Genomic DNA, 18,679 nt, shown 5'->3' with positions numbered 1-18,679 from the left:
AAGCCCGTGCACAGCAATGAAGACCCAACGCAGGCATAAATAAATAAATAAATAAAATTGATTTTTAAAAAAAGAATCATATGATCATCTCAACAGATGCCAGAAAGACTTTTAACAGAATTCAACAGCCATTTATGATAAAAACTATCAAAAAGTGGGTACAGAGAGAATATACCTCAACATGATAAAGATCTAGGTTTGATATTTACATGCAACTTTTGAAAAGTCTATCTTAACTGACCAGTATTTTTCATTTCTATTTCATAAACCTCTACCTTTAATTTATAGTATCTATCACTCACAACTAATCCAAATATTAGCAATTACAGATGAGCAAAAATATGTACTACTTGATATATAACTTTAAGATTCTAAAATATCGATGCAGGAAAAAGAAATGCTAAACTCCAAATCATCTACCACAAACTCAATACAGATTTTTAGAACAAGATTTCAGACTGACTAAACTTAATAAATTCTTTGGGATTAGTTCCTGCCTAGTATAAAAATAATTTTTTAAAAAGTAACGAGGATATCCTAAAGTAAAACATATACTCTATAGAATAATGGTGTTAAGTGCTCATCAAAGGATACTAAAACACTAAAGAAGCTGCTAAAAACTTAATCACATTACAGAAAAGGGGAAGCGGAAAGGAAAAGCAAAAGAATAATTTCTTTACAAGACTTGGGGGATGGGTTTGAGGAGAGAGAAAGAACCAAACAAAAAAGATGAATTTCATTAAGTTCCTGAAATAATCTCAAAATGCAGAAATATGGTACTATTTTTTAAGGTGTAGAGCTGTGTTATAGACTTAAATTGTTTACCTCATTTTCTGTTCCTACGTCCAGCATGACAGGCAGACATTGTTGCGGATTCATCCCTCCACAAGCTGTATACAGAGCCAGTTTACCCACGGGGATGCCCATCCCATTACAGCCAAGGTCTCCCAGGCCAAGAATACGCTCTCCGTCAGTCACCACAATAGCCTCAAAGAAAAAGAGAAAATATCTATTGACAGATGTTTGCAAATTCCGGGGCATCGTTCCTACTCTCTGTTTCTGAAGTTAATATTTTGCAATGAAATACTAAGCTGTCAAAAAGCATAAATTGAATATACATGGAAAAGATTTTATATGATCATTAAGTGTGGAAGACTGGGGAGAATAAATAAATTTGATATATGCATTTCAAATGTATTTTTAAAATACATACATATGATTGTTTGGTTGTTGAGAAAAGAAGACAAGGTATGCCCATAAAGATTCAAACAACTCAAATAGTTCAGTCTTCAATCAGGAGGAGTAAGTGGGCAGAGTACAGGTAAATAAGAGCTCAAACTGGGAACTAAAGTGAACCTTAGAACAGCTTTGAAACTAGTCACATCCACTTTGAGTACCATTAGGAGAGTCCATGGTTAAATCATTGCTCAGGAGTCCCCAGTGCTCTGGTCTTTAGTTTATGCATCCTCCTAATTTCACAACAATGTTGATCCATCCTCTTTAACTCCTATAACATAGGATACTGTTCTACCATCTTTGAAATATGCCAAGCACAGTCTATTACTACTCTTACCTGATAGTAGAGTACCACTAGACAATTTTAGTTTAGTTTAGTTTATTGTTTAGTTTATTTCTAATCATCCTGAATATCTACAAAGCATACATTTTAATCATGTGGAGATTTTAATGCTAAGTACTTTGTTATCTTTATCGAAATTAATGCATCTTTCATCTGTATTCTGTGATTCATGGCCATTACATGAATTTAAGCAAAACCAATTTTGTGAAACACAATTTATTAGATTTTCTACAAACTGCTACACTTGTCATATCCATGGAGCCTAGAAAAAAATGTCAGTTATTTGACCTTAGATAAACTGATGAATTAAAGCTTCTGTTTCTTATTTATAAAAATGCAAATGATAAATATACTTTTCAGAGTAGCTGCATAAAATTAGGAGCCAACTCTGTTGTGCTCACTACTGCACACCAACATCTAGCACAGCATTTGGCACATAGTAAACCATCAAAAACATTAATTAATTGAATAAATCTATGATTCAATACAATGAAATCATGATAAACAAAGAACTTACCGTATTACCTGGTATATTACGAATTCTCAAGAAAATTATAGATATTAGTACTATTATTATCATAAGAACTAATGTACAGAGTCATAGCATTTTAGAAGCAAAGGGGAATTTGGAGTACATTCAGTCTATCCCTCTTACAGATTAGGAAACCGAAGATAAGTGAACTGAAATAATTTGCCTACAGTGATTTACCTCATTAATATCAAAGAACCAGGACCTGAGTGTGTTAACTCCTAGTGCAGTGTTTTTCTACCACACTATAATGCAGAACATATATTTTAAAAGTTTGAGGGCTTTTCATTTAGTTTTCTGTTCACCTATATTGTGCAGCTCTTAAAGACCTGCCTTAAAAGTAAATGTGTACATGTATATATGTATTTTTAACTAACTTAAAAATACATATATACATTTCACCCAAAAGTGGGTGAAAGTTATTTTTGCATACTCCATAAAGTTGATCTTTGTCAAATTTTCCATGTCTCATTGAAAAGGGTCAATATGCTACACTGTTTTGGAGAAGGCAACTTGAGACACCTGCATTCAATTCCCAGCACCACCATGCACTACTATGTAACCCACCTGTGCCTTCCTTTCCTCATGGAATTATCATGATACTACATGAGTTAATCCAGGTAAAGTGGCTCACTCAGAAAGCTACCAAACGGTAGATACTATCATTATTCTATTTTCATTAGCTCACTCCCAGAGGGGAGTCAAGTTAGATACTTCAGGTCACCACGATAAAGGAAATGGATTAAGATTTTTGCCTACCTTGATTCCTCTTAGTGGATGATTAAACACAAAAGAAAAAGGAGTTTGCTCAAAGAAATTCAGACACTACTTCAACATTTTTTCAACACTTTTCATAACTTACAATGAATAAAGAAACACTAAGAAATCTGATGGAAATAATGGTGACACTTAGAATCCAAATGGTATCAGAATAAAATTAATCCACTATGCAAAAGTCAAAGGGATATAAATAGAAAAGCTGGTGAAGGCTACATAGCATGGTGAAAAGTGTCAGCCTGTTATGGGATAGGGAAAAGAACAAATGTGCCACAGTGGGAAAACGTGATAACTAACTTACCTTGATGACATCTTCTGGCCATGCATTAAGAACAGAAGCAATATGCCCTCGATCATGGATACTAATAAAGAGACCTCTGACAGGAAAAAAAAAGGAGTAATTTCAATTTACTTCAGACTTGTCACACTATCACGAATTTTTTTTTTTAATTTTCAAATCCATGTAATATATCTCCATTTTTATCAAACTAGTGAAAATTATTTCCTTAAACACATATGGGGCAAGAATCTTACAAGTAAGGGAGAAATTATTTTAAATGATATATCAGCATCTACAATAAAGGTAGCTTCACTCTTATATTCTTAAATACTTTTTAATTAAAGAAATATTCACTATCTTTATACACAGAGAATTTAAATAGCGTTATCATTTCCACACACAGATTTATTCACAGTCTTCATTAAATAAGATAATACACGTAAAAGCACTTTGAAAAACAGCGTGAGGCATATGTACATAGGGATGTTCAGTGTATATTCCATTATTACGCATTCACAGTGTGAAGACAAGACCCCTATGGGGAGGACTGAAGTGACAGACACGCTGAGCAGTCCTTTCATGTGGAAGTTACTTGGGAAACCCTGAAACCGAGTCCCCCCCAAAACCAAGTTCCCTTACCAAGTTTATGATTAATCTCTCTAGCCAAAACTTTATTCTTTTCTTGTCCCCTCTAACCTCAATCCTGTGCTAACTGAACACCAATCAACCAGAGTCAGATGCTAAAAGTCATGTTGTTGATAACATAGTTGATGTACTAAAACTGTTTTTATAGATATCATTATTAACATACAAACAATACAAACTGTTTCTCCAGGGCAAGATGAGCTAACAGACCTCCAAGCCACGGACCACCTGGCCAGAGAACCCTAAACCAGAAGCATCCTGACTCCAAAAACTACGATTAAGAAATGTCACAGGACAATGATTAAAAGCCCAGCCTCTATGTTCTTCCCCTTTAAAAACACCCACAACTCAAAGACCAGGCTTGTCTCCCACCTCCTTGTTTGGCGCCCTGCAATAAACCCTTACTTTGCTGCAAACTCCCCCGCTGGCAGAGTTCGGATTCACTTGATTCTTCGATTTGTGGTCTCAGTTGTTTGCAACTCTGTTCTTCAGACTCTCAACTTTAACTCGCAGTCTTTAACACTGCTCTCTGACAGCCCTGCATTTCCTATGAAAGCTTAACAAGGAACTTTAAAAATTAAAATAAGAAATTTGTAGATGTCTTAACCTCACTTAAAAGTTTTGCCTTAGCATCGTTAAATACGACTCAAATGCAGAGCACCACACACGACAAATGTACAGCACTGTTTACGGCCACCACCCTTCTACTCTCTCTCCTTCACGGCAAAACGCTTCAAAGACTTGTGTGTATTCTTACTGCCTTTGTATCCTTACCTCCCATTCTCTCTTGACCCTGTTAATTAGGCCTTTCCTCCTCACTTCTCCACAAAAACAACTCTTCCCAAAGTCACTGCCGACTGACAGCTGATAAAGTCAGAGGTCAGCTCTCAACTCACCCTACTCGATGTCCCAACTGTGACTGACGTGGCTTTCGGTGTCATGCCCACAATGAAGATTTTCAAACTTCTATCTTCAACCGAGACCACTCCCTTGAGCTCCAAACTGTAAATCTAACTACGTGCCTAACCCCTCGCATCATTCAGGCCTCAACTCAGACCTGAGCTCCTCAGACAGTCCTTCTCTGATAACAGCAGTCCAAGCACCTCCACCCTGCTATTTTCACCAGTGTCATTTTGCGTATAAAGAATCTGAAATCCCCTTGACTATTTCCTCGCGTGTTGGCTGGCTGTCTCCTTCCTGCCACCGCCCCCCAGGACACACACACACACAGAGCAGCAAGTTCCTTAAGGACCGTGATTATTTTGTTCACATTTGTACGCCCAGTGCCTGTAAGTGTGCTGGCGCATAGGATGTGTGCAGCAACACGTGCTGACTTCAGTGCTGAAAAAATAAGCCTTCCGGATTCAAAAAAAGGTTCTACGTACAGAAAACATGAAGTAAACCCAGACTTATTATGACTTATTAAGTAACCAAAAATTATATTATGATAGTAAGTACCACAGGCGGATTACTGACGACTGTCTGATTCAACAAAAACATTAATTTACCAAGTTGGCACTAAATTGTATCCTTTCCTGTTTATTTTTTGCTGTTTCATATGAAGTTATTTGGTTTCTCCAAAATGACTATAAGCTCTTTATAAGTTATATATTTCTTTTGGATCCCTGTCACACCCAACTATGCAATCAACATTAAAGATCTCAATAAATAACTGTCAAATTTAAATGAAATATGGTTGGACTTTTTAAAGAAGGCAATTTTGTTGTATTATCTAAGATGTTCTTGGCAATATACCATTAAATAATGTTCCTTGGGAACTTGTTAGTTAGCCAAGGTTTTCCAAGTAACACTGGTCTCAGGAAATAGTATCATTCTTTTTAAACAAGAGGGACAATGAATTTACTAAAATTTGCATCAATTAAATGCCAAAGTTAATTAAACAAATATATGAGTACAACTTCAGTGGGAGAGCCATTTGGACACCTGTAATCTCTTGCATTCAGCAGATCCATTTGTACAAAAGTGCTTACTCTTGGAGAGAGCTCAATAAAATGAAGAATCTGTAATGTTCCACCAAAGTCAAGCATTTTGATAGAATAATTTCTAAAACTTCCTGGAATGTCTCTTTGATCAGAAATCTAATGAGATATCCAAAAGTATTTCAGCACAGAAATGACTCATGCTTCCTGGCATAAAATTGGATATGAAACATTAATCTGAACATATTTAAATATATACATATTTATAAAATGAAAAGTTTAGACAAGAAAGTTATTTATGAATGATATTTTTAAATGAATGGAATTACAATAAAAACCTTTTCTTGGTCCAATTTCTTGTTGATCAATTTGTTTAAAATATTTAATCTTTATTCAAAGTGTATTAAACATGCCAATTAAAATACTCATACTATTTCATGTTAGAACTGAGATAATTCTAAAATGTGGATCATTTTCTCATATACACAGTTCAAACTTTTCTCATAACCTCTGCCACTGTATATATTCCACTCTCAAAACAGATTTGTTAGATAATATTCTTACTTCATGTTGTCTCACATAACATCTCTAATGAAATTTATTTCATATCAAAATAGAGTTCATTTTCTAACATGCAACTTTCTATTGTAACTAGATTTATATTTTCTTATGGAAATGGGTTCATGACTCTCTCCTAACCCAGTGGAGAAGGCAATCATTCTACAGTTTTCAATAATAATCCTCTCTTGCAGAAGCTGAAGAAAATTAAACCCCATATTTTTCACAAAATTTGAGTATGCATTAGTGAGCTCCAGGGGTTAACCTAAAGTTGAGTTATACCAGCAGGTCTGGGCTGATGAGAAAAGACGTACTAAAGAAAGCTAAGTTCAGGTAAAACAGAAGTCAGGAGAAACCTAGATCAGGAGAAACCTAGGATGAAGATGCAGAGTTAAGAGTCATATGCCTAGAGTTGAAAGGAATGGAAGAAATTACTAAAGGAGAAAGAAGAGAAGGTCAAGGAGAAAACATTACAAATTAGTACCTATACTACAAGAATAGGTGACTAAGAAGAGTCCACGAGAAAAAAACAATCTAACAGGTAGGACGACCAGTGTTTCTAAAGTCAGGGGAAGTCAACGGAGGAAATGTTAAGAAGGCATGTATCAAGAAGACATACAGATGCCCAAAAAAGCACATGAAAAGATGCACATCATCACTAATCATTAGAGAAATGCAAATCAAAACTACAATGAGGCATCACCTCACCTCAGTCAGAATGGCCATCATTATAAAGTCTACAAATAACAAATGCTGGAGAGGATGTGGAGAAAAGCGAACCCTCCTACACTGTTGGTGGGAATGTAAATTGGTGCAGCCACTATGGAAAACACTATGGAGGGTCTTCAAAAAACTAAAATTAGAGCTGCCATATGATCCAGCAATCCCACTCCTGGGCATATATTCAGAAAAAACTATAATTCGAAAAGATACATGCACCCCTATGTTCACACCAACACTATACATAATAGCCAAGACATGGAAACAACCTAAATGGCCATTGACAGATGAATGGATAAAGAAGAGGTGGTACATCTATACAGTGGGATATTACTCAGTCATAAAAAAGAATGAAATAATGCCATTTGCAGCAACATGGATGGACTTAGAGATTATCATACTAAGCAAAGTAAGTCCGAAAGAGAAAGACAAATACCATATGATATCACTTATATGTGGAATCTAAAATACAACATAAATGAACATATCTATGAAACAGAAACAGACTCACAGGCACAAAGAACAGACTTGTGGTTGCCAGTGGGGAGGGAACGATCGGGAGTTTGGGATTAGCAGATGCAAACTATTATATATAGAATAGATACACAACAAGGTCCTACTGTAGAGCACAGGAAACTACATTTAATATCCTGTGACAAATCATAATGGAAAAGAATATGAAAAAGAATGTATCTACATATAACTGAATCACTTTACTGTAAAGGAGATATGAACACATTGTAAATCAACTATACGTCAATAAAAATTTTTTTTAAAGGCATGGGTCAATATTATTCTATCCTTCAGTAAATGCTTAAAAGAATTCTCCCAAGTATACTACAAAGAATTGTTTTTTCGGGACTTCCCTGGTGGTGCAGTGGTTAAGAATCCGCCTGCCAATGCAAGGGACACAGGTTTGAGCCCTGATCCGGGAAGATCCCACATGCCGCAGAGCAACTAAGCCCATGCGCCACAACTACTGAAGCCCACGCGCCTAGAGCCCATGCTCCGCAACAAGAGAAGTCCGCGCACCACAACAGAGTAGCCCCCGCTCACCATAACTAGAGAAAGCCCGCACATAGCAACGAAGACCCAACGCAGCCAAAAATAAATAAATTTATTTTAAAAAAAGAACCACCCCTTTAAAAAAAAATGTTTTTTCCTGAACTATTTGTGAGCTAAGTAGCCAGCATGATGCCTCATCATTACCAAATAACTGAGTGCATTACAAACAAAAATATTCTCCTACATAATTATAATTATAATCAGAAAATTACTACTGATACATTACTATCATATAATCTTCAGACACCTTTCACATTTCACCATTCATCCTTCATAACAAAAGAGCCTAGTTCAAAATCCTGTGCTGTAATTAGTTGTCATGTTTCTTGGTCCTGTTCAACCTAAAACATTTCCTCAGTCTTTCCTTGACTTCCATGACCTTAATACTTTTGAAGTTATAAGTCAGTGTTTTTGTAGACTGTCCTGCAATCTGGATTTAGGTGGTGATTCCTCACGATTCGATTCAGACTATAACATCTTTTGCAGGAAGGTCACGGAAGTGATGCTGGCTTCCTCTCCTTGCATCCTATCAGGCGGCGCTGTTCTTCCTTCCTCCCATTATTGATGATGTTCACTTTGATCACTTGATTAATGTGGTGCCTTCCAGGCTTCCTCACTGCAAAGATGCTCTTTTTTCCCTTTGTAATTAACAAGTATTTTATGGGAAGATTCTTCAAAACTCTGTAAATACCCTACTCCTCCATTCAACTCTAAATTTATGCATATCAATGTGGGCTTGTGTTTGTTATTTTACTCAGTAGGTTCTAATCTGCTGCAAACATTATTTATTGAGTGCTTACAATGTCCCAGATTTGGCCAGAGGGAGCCCCTTCAGTCTGGCTTCTATGTCCTTTCAACACATCCCCATCATTCTTTAAGCACCTCCTTGCTTTCTGGTATAAGAGGTTCCAAGCTCATCTTTTGCTTACCCTGACCCAGCCCTGGGATCAGCAATTTCTCTAAGGCATTCTGGTTGCTTTGGGCAGAGAGCAGCATTGAGATCTGAGTGCTGGCTGGGCTCCTTGTTACTGGGGTGTTGTGGCTGCCAAGCCGACTCAATGGGCAGAGCTAGAGAATATATGCGTGTGCACACGTACTCTACATGTGTACACACATACGGGTATGTACACGCATATATACACATTTTATGCATACCTGTTTATTTCTATAACTATCCATTCATCTATCTGTACATTGAAAACTATAAATTCACACCAATACCTCCAATTCCACCAACAACACAGGGTTCCTTCTACTATTCTCCCCTGTTCACATTTGTAACAACTTTCTCCTAGAGCGAGAAACCTACCTCCCATCGTGTTTAATATATTTCCTTACTTGATGGGTCTGCCTGTGTGAAACCAATCTTGTCCCCTCTCGCTGTGTCACACCCCACTTACTTCCGCTAAGGTTCCAGTCTCTGAAGTAGGCAGCCCTCCCACACGGATGCCCTCTTTGCCCCGCTGGGGCTCTGACACCTGGCGCTGTACCGCTCTCCTACCCAGATCCTCCAGGCTGCCCTCCTACACAGGTGTTCTTGACCCGCCCAGGCTCCAACACCCCATGCTGGGCTCCCGGCCCTTTTAATCAGAGACAGGACAAGCGTGAGACAGAGAGAGGGTGCAGACTGACTGCCGCTGTTATCGCTGAGGAACACAAAAAAAACTGGTGCTAGACGTGCAAAAAGAAGCTATAATTATCCACAGCTACTTGGGAAATATCAACCCAGATCCCATCCTTACAGATGAAGGATTTTTATCCCTTTGCTTATCATACTTGTACAAATTCGTTTCTTAATTTCTCATCTTTCGCTTTTGTTTGTTGTTGTTTTCCATTTATTTATAGTAAAACGAATTGATTTTTCTCCTTTCAGATTTCTTACATTTCTTTTAAGTATACAAAGTCCTCCCTCGTCAATCATGTTCCTATATTTTAATTTTTTTTTCTAGGTTTGATCCAGTTCTTTAAATCTATCAGAAATGTCACTATAGTCTGTGATGTGAGGATCTAACCCACATCATACTTTTCTGAATATCACACTTCTGATATAACTACATTTTGACCTCATTAATGTCTCCTGTCTTTTGGTACCTGCTTTTATTTTTTTCCCTCCAAATTAGCAGTCTATCCTGACTGAACTTCCTTCTTTATTCAGCTAGATTTTTATCTGTTCTGCCAACCATTCTTAACTCCCTTGACTTTTTTTCTTCCCATCACACCCTTGCAGAAAACCTCCAAATTTAAATCAATCCACCTGCCTTCTCCTTTCCTCAAGCCCTACTGCAGAATGCTGCTTGAGACGGGCACTCAGCTGGGTGTGTTAGATCCGCTGAAACCTCATGGCCTCTCCACTGTCAGCCAGGTCCTCATAACTCAGTATGACTCCCTCGAGGACCTTCTACTGATTATTCTGCGATTGTCCACGAGAGCTACTTCCTTTCTCCCCCGTCCCCCATCCCCACCCTTCTACACTCTCATCAGATTCACACACCACACCATTTTTCACTCGGAAGACACAGTAGAGACTTCCAGCTTCCAGCTCTCCACCTAGAAACTTCCTTCCATCGTTCACTATTCATCAGTGAATAAAGCGTCAGTATGTCTGTCCTCAAGCCCAGTTTGTCCTCCCGCTGTCACCCTCTGCCCTCTTCCTGGTCTGTTTCACAGTCTCCTGTTTCTGCTTAACCCTTAAATGCTGGCACTCTCCAGGCTCCGCAACAGTTCTCCTTTTCACTCTCATGCATAGTGAAGGCCTCTGGACCCTGCTCTGCTCCCACCCTTGGACTCCTTTTCAAGGCTCACTGTGCCTCAGCTTCTGCTGAATATCTCATCTTTTGGCTTTATCTCCCATTTTTGGTTGCTTCCTTTGCTCTTGGCATTTGCTCAACTAGTTCAGCCTGAGAACGATCTAGTTTCCAACTCTGGATGGTCTTTAAAGGATTCCTTTAGGCCTCCCTCCAATGCCCCCCCGCTGCTCTTCGCTGCTACGCTAGCTCCTAATTGCTTATCAGAGACAGTGCAAGTGTTACCTCCTCTTGGAAGTATTTCCTGACCGACATTCAAGCTGAGCTGGAATGTCTCTGTAATCCCACAGACCCCCGTTGCTTTTCTGTAACATAACACATCATATTGTCATATAATTTTTCACTTTCTTATATGTCTGTCCTATTAGATTATGAACTCTTGAAGTCAGGAATTCTACATTTCTCACAGAAAAATAAAAAGAAGTGATAGAATATAAGTAAGAAGAAAGGGGGAAGGTAGTTCAGATATGATTCTGGCACTAGCTAACCCAATGATGGGGAAAGCAGTACGGCAAAGAATCTGGGCTGGAGAACACCCAGGTGCTATGTGGTCGATATATATAATTTCGGGAGTCTTCTGAAAATGACAAGGCCAAGGACCAGACCGAAGAAATCGCAATTTATGGGGAAAGCCCCTGGGAAAGTATAGCAAGAACCAGAGTCAATGCCCAGTTGTAGGACTTGGAGAACCTGCAGCTAAGCGATCAGCAATTTGAGATCTTAGTGTTAACATGGGGGCAACAGATTTGAATGACAGCAAAAGACTTAAGAAATAATGAGAGAACCAACTGACAGCTTCAGAGCCACTAGGTCTGAGGAAGAATCACAAATTATAAGATCACATGAGCTTTGGAAGAAAGGTAAATAAGGTGGTCTAAGCCTTCATTCTGGTTTAGCTTAGAAATAAACGTAGGAAGAGACAGAGTCTAAAGGTTGGGAGGGACCCAGCGGAAAGGTCAAGTGCCAGTGGAAGGTGATATCCTTGTTACTGAACACCAATTTATTATACAAGTAAAAAACTTTTTAATTGAGATTAGAAGAGAAGGGTAGATTTCCAATTTCCTCTGGTCATCTACTTCCAAAAGTAAGGTTTTGAGGTGTTTTTTTCCCCCACATAACACCCTAATATTGCTAACATGCATGACATTTTTCTTTGGGTAACTATTTGATTTTGCTCTGCAATGATAATCTTGTGAATTCATTTTGTTTATTGCAGAAAATGTTTAAAGCTCTATTTTCAGTCTCAGTCCTCCTGAGGAGTGACAATTAGTGTGGAAGGCAGATTTCTAAGATGTTCCCAAGATTTCCCATCTCCCTGGTGTTCACATCCTGAATCATCCCAGGACTGTGCACATGACGGATTTTACTCTGATTAGGTGACAGATGATTAGCACAGTTGGGCCTCAGGTAGCAAGGTCATCTGGGAGGGCCTGTACTCATTAAAGGCATAGAATTTCTCCAGCTGGTCACAGAAGGGGAAGTCAAAGGTTCAGAGTGAGAAAGACTCCAAGCACTGCTTCAAACTTAGAGGACGCCAAGTGGCAAAGAATAAGAGCTACTTCCAGCAGCTGAGAGCCGTCCCTGGCCTGACAGCCAGCAAGGAAACAGAGACCTCAGTCCTACAATCACAAGGAACTGAATTCTGCCAAGAATAAGAAGCTTGGGAGCAGATTTTTCTGTAAGCCCCTGGATGAGTACTCAGTCTGGCCGATCCCGCGATTTTAGCCTTGTGATACCCTAAACATAGATTCAAGCATACCATGCCAGAATTCTGACCTTCAGCACTGCGAGCTAATAAACAGATGTTGTCTTAAGCAGCTAAGTTTGTATTAACTTGTTACACAGCAGTACAACCCTAATGTAAATAGTGTGCATATTAAAAAGTAAAATTCAGATGCTCATTCCATCATTTATCATAGATTCATATTTATTTTATGAAAGACATGACACAGGGCTAGACACCAGGGAAAATACTAGAGGACTATCCACATATAGCTGAATAGCTCTGTTGTCACTTCTGTGACCCAATTACCAACGCACAGCATTAATTAGCAGAGATGTCTGTAGTTTCCAGAAATTAAAAGTGACTCAGTACTAAGATCGGTAATATTCTTCCAAATGGTGGTAACACGCTAGCTATTACAATTCAATTTTTAGAATTCCAAGAAGACGCACAGGCAGTATTCTTTTAAAAGAACGCAGATACAGAGTGGTAATGTCCTCAGATACAATGTGAGAAAACAGGAACATCTGGTCAGAAAAAAGAACCATACATTTGGGGGGAAAAAAAATTCCTTTTTTGCAGCACAGTTAAGAAATAATAACAACTACATTATTATAACCCACTGTTCATCTAATCCAATGCTATATTATGGATATTTTACGATATATTATTTCAGGCTGTTAGTGGGCAATGAATAAACAACTGCCTTCAGGATGGGTGAAGGTAACAGGAGTAAGGTTGGAGGCCAAAGGCGCCTTCAATGTTACCACTAATTTTTTTTTTTTTTTTTACATCTTTATTGGAGTATAATTGCTTCACAATGGTGTGTTAGTTTCTGCTTTGTAACAAAGTGAATCAGTTATACATATACATATGTTCCCACATCTCTTCCCTCTTGTGTCTCCCTCCCTCCCACCCCTCTAGGTGGTCACAAAGCACCGAGCTGATCTCCCTGTGCTATGCGGCTGCTTCCCACTAGCTATCTATTTTACGTTTGGTAGTGTATATATGTCCATGCCACTCTCTCACTTTGAAACAGCTTACCCTTCCCCCTCCCCATATCCTCAAGTCCATTCTCTAGTAGGTCTGTGTCTTTATTCCTGTCTTACCCCTAGGTTCTTCATGATATTTTTTTTTTCTTAGATTCCATATATATGTGTTAGCATACGGTATTTGCCTTTCTCTTTCTGACTTACTTCACTCTGTATGACAGACTCTAGGTCTATCCACCTCATTACAAATAGCTCAATTTCCTTTCTTTTTATGGCTGAGTAATATTCCATTGTATACATGTGCCACATCTTCTTTATCCATTCATCCAATGATGGACACTTAGGTTGTTTCCATCTCCTGGCTATTGTAAATAGAGATTCAATGAACATTTTGGTACATGACTCTTTTTGAATTATGGTTTTCTCAGGGCATATGCCCAGTAGTGGGATTGCTGGGTCATATGGTAGTTCTATTTGTAGTTTTTTAAGGAACCTCCATACTGTTCTCTATAGTGGCTGTACCAATTCACATTCCCACCAGCAGTGCAAGAGGGTTCCCTTTTCTCCACACCCTCTCCAGCATTTATTGTTTCTAGATTTTTTGATGATGGCCATTCTGACTGGTGTGAGATGATATCTCATTGTAGTTTTGATTGCATTTCTCTAATGATTAATGATGTTGAGCATTCTTTCATGTGTTTGTTGGCAGTCTGTATATCTTCTTTAGAGAAATGTCTACTTAGGTCTTCTGCCCATTTTGGATTGGGTTGTTTGTTTTTTTGTTATTGAGCTGCATGAGCTGCTTGTAAATTTTGAAGATTAATCCTTTGTCAGTTGCCTCATTTGCAAATATTTTCTCCCATTCGGAGGGTTGTCTTTTGGTCTTGTTTATGGTTTCATTTGCTGTGCAAAAGCTTTGAAGTTTCATTAGGTCCCATTTGTTTATTTTTGTTTTTATTTCCATTTCTCTAGCAGCTGGGTCAAAAAGGATCTTGCTGTGATTTATGTCATAGAGTGTTCTGCCTATGTTTTCCTCTAAGAGTTTGATAGTTTCTGGCCTTACATTTAGGTCTTTAATCCATTTTGAGCTTATTTTTGTGTATGGTGTTAGGGAGTGATCTAATCTCATACTTTTACATGTACCTGTCCAGTTTTCCCAGCACCACTTACTGAAGAGGCTGTCCTTTCTCCACTGTACATTCCTGCCTCCTTTATCAAAGATAAGGTGACCATATGTGCGTGGGTTTATCTCTGGGCTTTCTATCCTGTTCCATTGATCTATATTTCTGTTTTTGTGCCAGTACCATACTGTCTTGATTACTGTCGCTTTGTAGTATAGTCTGAAGTCAGGGAGCCTGATTCCTCCAGCTCCGTTTTTCACTCTCAAGATTGCTTTGGCTATTTGGGGTCTTTTGTGTTTCCATACAAATTGTGAAATTTTTTGTTCTAGTTCTGTGAAAAATGCCAGTGGTAGTTTGATAGGGATTGCATTGAATCTGTAGATTGCTTTGGGTAGTAGAGTCATTTTCACAATGTTGATTCTTCCAATCCAAGAACATGGTATATCTCTCCATCTATTTGTATCATCTTTAATTTCTTTCATCAGTGTCTTATAATTTTCTGCATACAGGTCTTTTGTCTCCTTAGGTAGGTTTATTCCTAGGTATTTTATTCTTTTTGTTGCAATGGTAAATGGGAGTGTTTTCTTGATTTCACTTTCAGATTTTTCATCGTTAGTGTATAGGAATGCCAGAGATTTCTGTGCATTAATTTTGTATCCTGCTACTTTATCAAATTCATTGATTAGCTCTTGTAGTTTTCTGGTAGCATCTTTAGGATTCTCTATGTACAGTATCATGTCATCTGCAAACAGTGACAGCTTTACTTCTTCTTTTCCAATTTGGATTCCTTTTATTTCCTTTTCTTCTCTGATTGCTGTGGATAAAACTTCCAAAACTATGTTGAATAAGAGTGGTGAGAGTGGGCAACCTTCTCTTGTTCCTGATCTTAGTTTACCACTAATTTTTTAAAAAATCAAATGTGATACAATGTTAACAAAAATCAAATGTGATACAATGTTAACAAATGTCAACTCTAGATGATGGATACATGGGTATTTGTAATTAGTCTTTGTAATTTTCCTACATTTTGACTTTTTTCAAGAAATGATTTTATTTCCCATCTTTAAGAGAAAAGTGAAGTAAATACATTTCTCTTTGAGCAGAAGGAAGATGAGTGATTGTTTTTCTAGTTTCAACAGCTACTTAGTAGCAGAAGTGGAACAAAAACTCTGATCTTGTGACACCTAGATCAGTGGTCCTTCCATCTTACTATGAGATGTAACCTCCTTCTAACCACTAGTATAAAGGGTTATCCTATACTATAAACCACTTGCGTCTACAGCCATCTGACCAGCAAGAGAGTACATGAGGTACAGCCCAGGTGACCAGGCTATGTGCAGTCAGGGTTTCCTACTCACAGGTAAGGGGTCTGGAGCCAACCTAAACGCAAATAGCTCAACGTACATCACGATGGAAGAGAAGAGCCATGGAATAATGATCAAAGCAGGAGAGTTGAATATTGGGGAAGTAAATCAACTGCCTAACAAGAAGGTCTGAGAGTTACGAGAGGTAGAAACAGAGTGGATGGGAGGGTGTAGAGATATGGATCATGTGACGACCTTTTGGGAACTAATGGTCCTTTCTGTGACATTCCTCTTGGCTTGACTCTCTCTCCTTTCCAGGGAATAAATCTTTAAAGTGGCAGAACTATGGCATGAAAACCATATTTTAATGATTTGCACAAATATATTAATAAGCTTGGTTCCCTAATTAACTATTTTCATGTGCTGTGCATTAATAATATTTAATTATTAATTCTATTACTTTTCTGGCCTTTATACATTTTCAATTTTTGTTGTAGTTAGTCCTCCAATTCCAAAGGAGTTAAATATTATTTTATAATGAACTAAAATACAATAAAATTACATATGTTGATCTCACAGTTTAGGACATCAGTTTATGTAACTGACACACATGACCATTTAATGAGTGGACCATATCATACATTTTGGCTCCCTATTATAGAAGGGCACTGGATAGGAAGAGGAGTTTTAGTCACAGCTACAAAACTCTAGACCAGTCAGTTAACTTTTCTCGTCTCACTAACTTAAAAATAAGAAAGAAGATTTGGTCTAGAATGATATTAGTAAGCTGTGTCTCAAGAATCTCTGCATCTATGACATTGTCTCTTCTAATCCTGAGACTGCAATAGAAAGAACTTTCCAACTTTATTTTTTTTCTTCTGCAATATATATAGCTACCAGAACTATAGAAAATTTGAATGGAGAAACTCTTCTTCCAGAGAAAATAGATTTAAAAAAAATAAAAATAGATATATGCTTTATAGAATTTTCTCCTGTGACTTTTTCCCCCCGACTTTTCCTGGTAGTTTCAGGCACATTGTTAGGAATCAGGTCGTGTAGGGCTTCCCTGGTGGTGCAGTGGTTAAGAATATGCCTGCCAATGCAGGGGACACGGGTTCAAGCCCTGGTCCGAGAAGATCCCACATGCCACGGGGCAACTAAGCCCGCACGCCACAACTACTGAGCCTGCGCTCTAGAGCCCGTGAGCCACAAGTATTGAAGCCCATGCGCATAGAGCCCGTGCTCCACAACAAGAGAAGCCACCACAATTAGAAGCCTGCGTGCAGCAACGAAGACCCAACGCAGCCAATAATTAATTAATTAATTAATTTTTTAAAAAAGAATCAGATCGTGTGGGTCATTACAAGAAGAAAAACGAGGGATGATGAGTGGGAAATCACAAACCTACCTAGCTGTCAGGAGACCAAACCGAACATGTCATAGGAACTTTCATTTCTATGCCTGACACCAAACTACATCAAACACAGGCAAACATGTATACACTCTAAGTATCTACTGAAGTGAACTGAGATATGTTTGCTTCATGCTTTTAAAAATATCCTTAATTTAGAGGATTTTGGCTGGTTAGATTATTTTAAAGCAATTCCTTAGTTTTCCCAACAAGCCAATGACCTTATTTTCCCCTTTTATGGAAATACAAAGGCTGCCATCATACAAAGAAAATATTTTTGTTCCTAAGCTGGAGATAATATCTTCCATTTTTGAATGACTGGTAGAAAAATGACCCTTCTATTTTCTAAGATGAAAAATGTTGATTATTATTAATGTTACAAGTATGTATTTTTACAATTGGTGATTAATTTTTAAGAATGTTTCATCAAGCGTAACAAATGGACTACTTTTCCTTTTGTTCAATCCATCAGTACAAATTGATAATATTGTGATCATTACAAATTCATTGTGAATAAAAATATTTTAAAGAATATGATAGGTTCTTCTACACAGGCCATGCCAACTGATCTGAACTGGCAGCTCCCTTTATATAGACGGCTGGTGCTCTTTCTATAGATGACACTGTTTTAGTCATTTCATAAAATGTAGGTTATCTATTCTCTATTATTTAGGCAATATATATATTTTGGTCTTATATTTAATTACCTATAGCTTATAGAAATAAGACAAACATATCCTATGTTGAACGCTCGCTCAGTGAAAAAGAGAGTTCAATTCTTAATATCCTCAGAAAGGATGTTCTCTTTTATTGTAAAATGTCATTATCAGGAAAGAGCAAAAATATCTACTACTATCAGAAATGAAAGCCATAGAAAACAATTTTTTTAAACAATAATTTGAGAGGAAGGAGTATGTTCTTTCTCAGATCAAAACCTGGCAGTTATTATAACAAAATTCCTATATATTTTCAATCAAATTAATAAGATTTAAAGTGATTATAGAGAACTTTTTGAAGGATCTTAAAAGGACAGCAAAGATGATTCAATGTTTTAAAAGGAAACCTCTAAAGGAAAAGTTTTCAAAGGATGCAGTGGAGAAGACATACAGAGAAAAAGATAACAGTTTATAAATATTTATAGGATTCTTATAAAGAGTATAAGAATCCTTATTTTTAAAATCTCAATTAAGAATAAAAACTTAGATAAAATACAAGTGATTCAGGTTTGCAT

At 37.6% G+C, this 18,679-nt stretch overlaps 1 protein-coding gene across 1 annotated transcript in view; it reads right to left on the bottom strand.

Moving 5' to 3' along the window:
- ME1 (malic enzyme 1) overlaps positions 1-18,679 on the bottom strand; it is a 194,963-nt gene that overhangs the window by 116,839 nt on the left and 59,445 nt on the right. Inside the window, exons 4-5 of the mRNA XM_004270079.4 lie at positions 3,187-3,262; positions 826-987 (exon numbers count right to left, since the gene is read on the bottom strand). Coding sequence (XP_004270127.1) covers positions 826-987; positions 3,187-3,262 — 238 coding nt within the window. The remainder of the gene's footprint in view (positions 1-825; positions 988-3,186; positions 3,263-18,679) is intronic.

This window comes from Orcinus orca, chromosome 12, assembly GCF_937001465.1.
Source record: "Orcinus orca chromosome 12, mOrcOrc1.1, whole genome shotgun sequence".
NCBI lineage: Eukaryota > Metazoa > Chordata > Mammalia > Artiodactyla > Delphinidae > Orcinus > Orcinus orca.
This window is presented reverse-complemented; position numbering and strand designations above follow the sequence as displayed.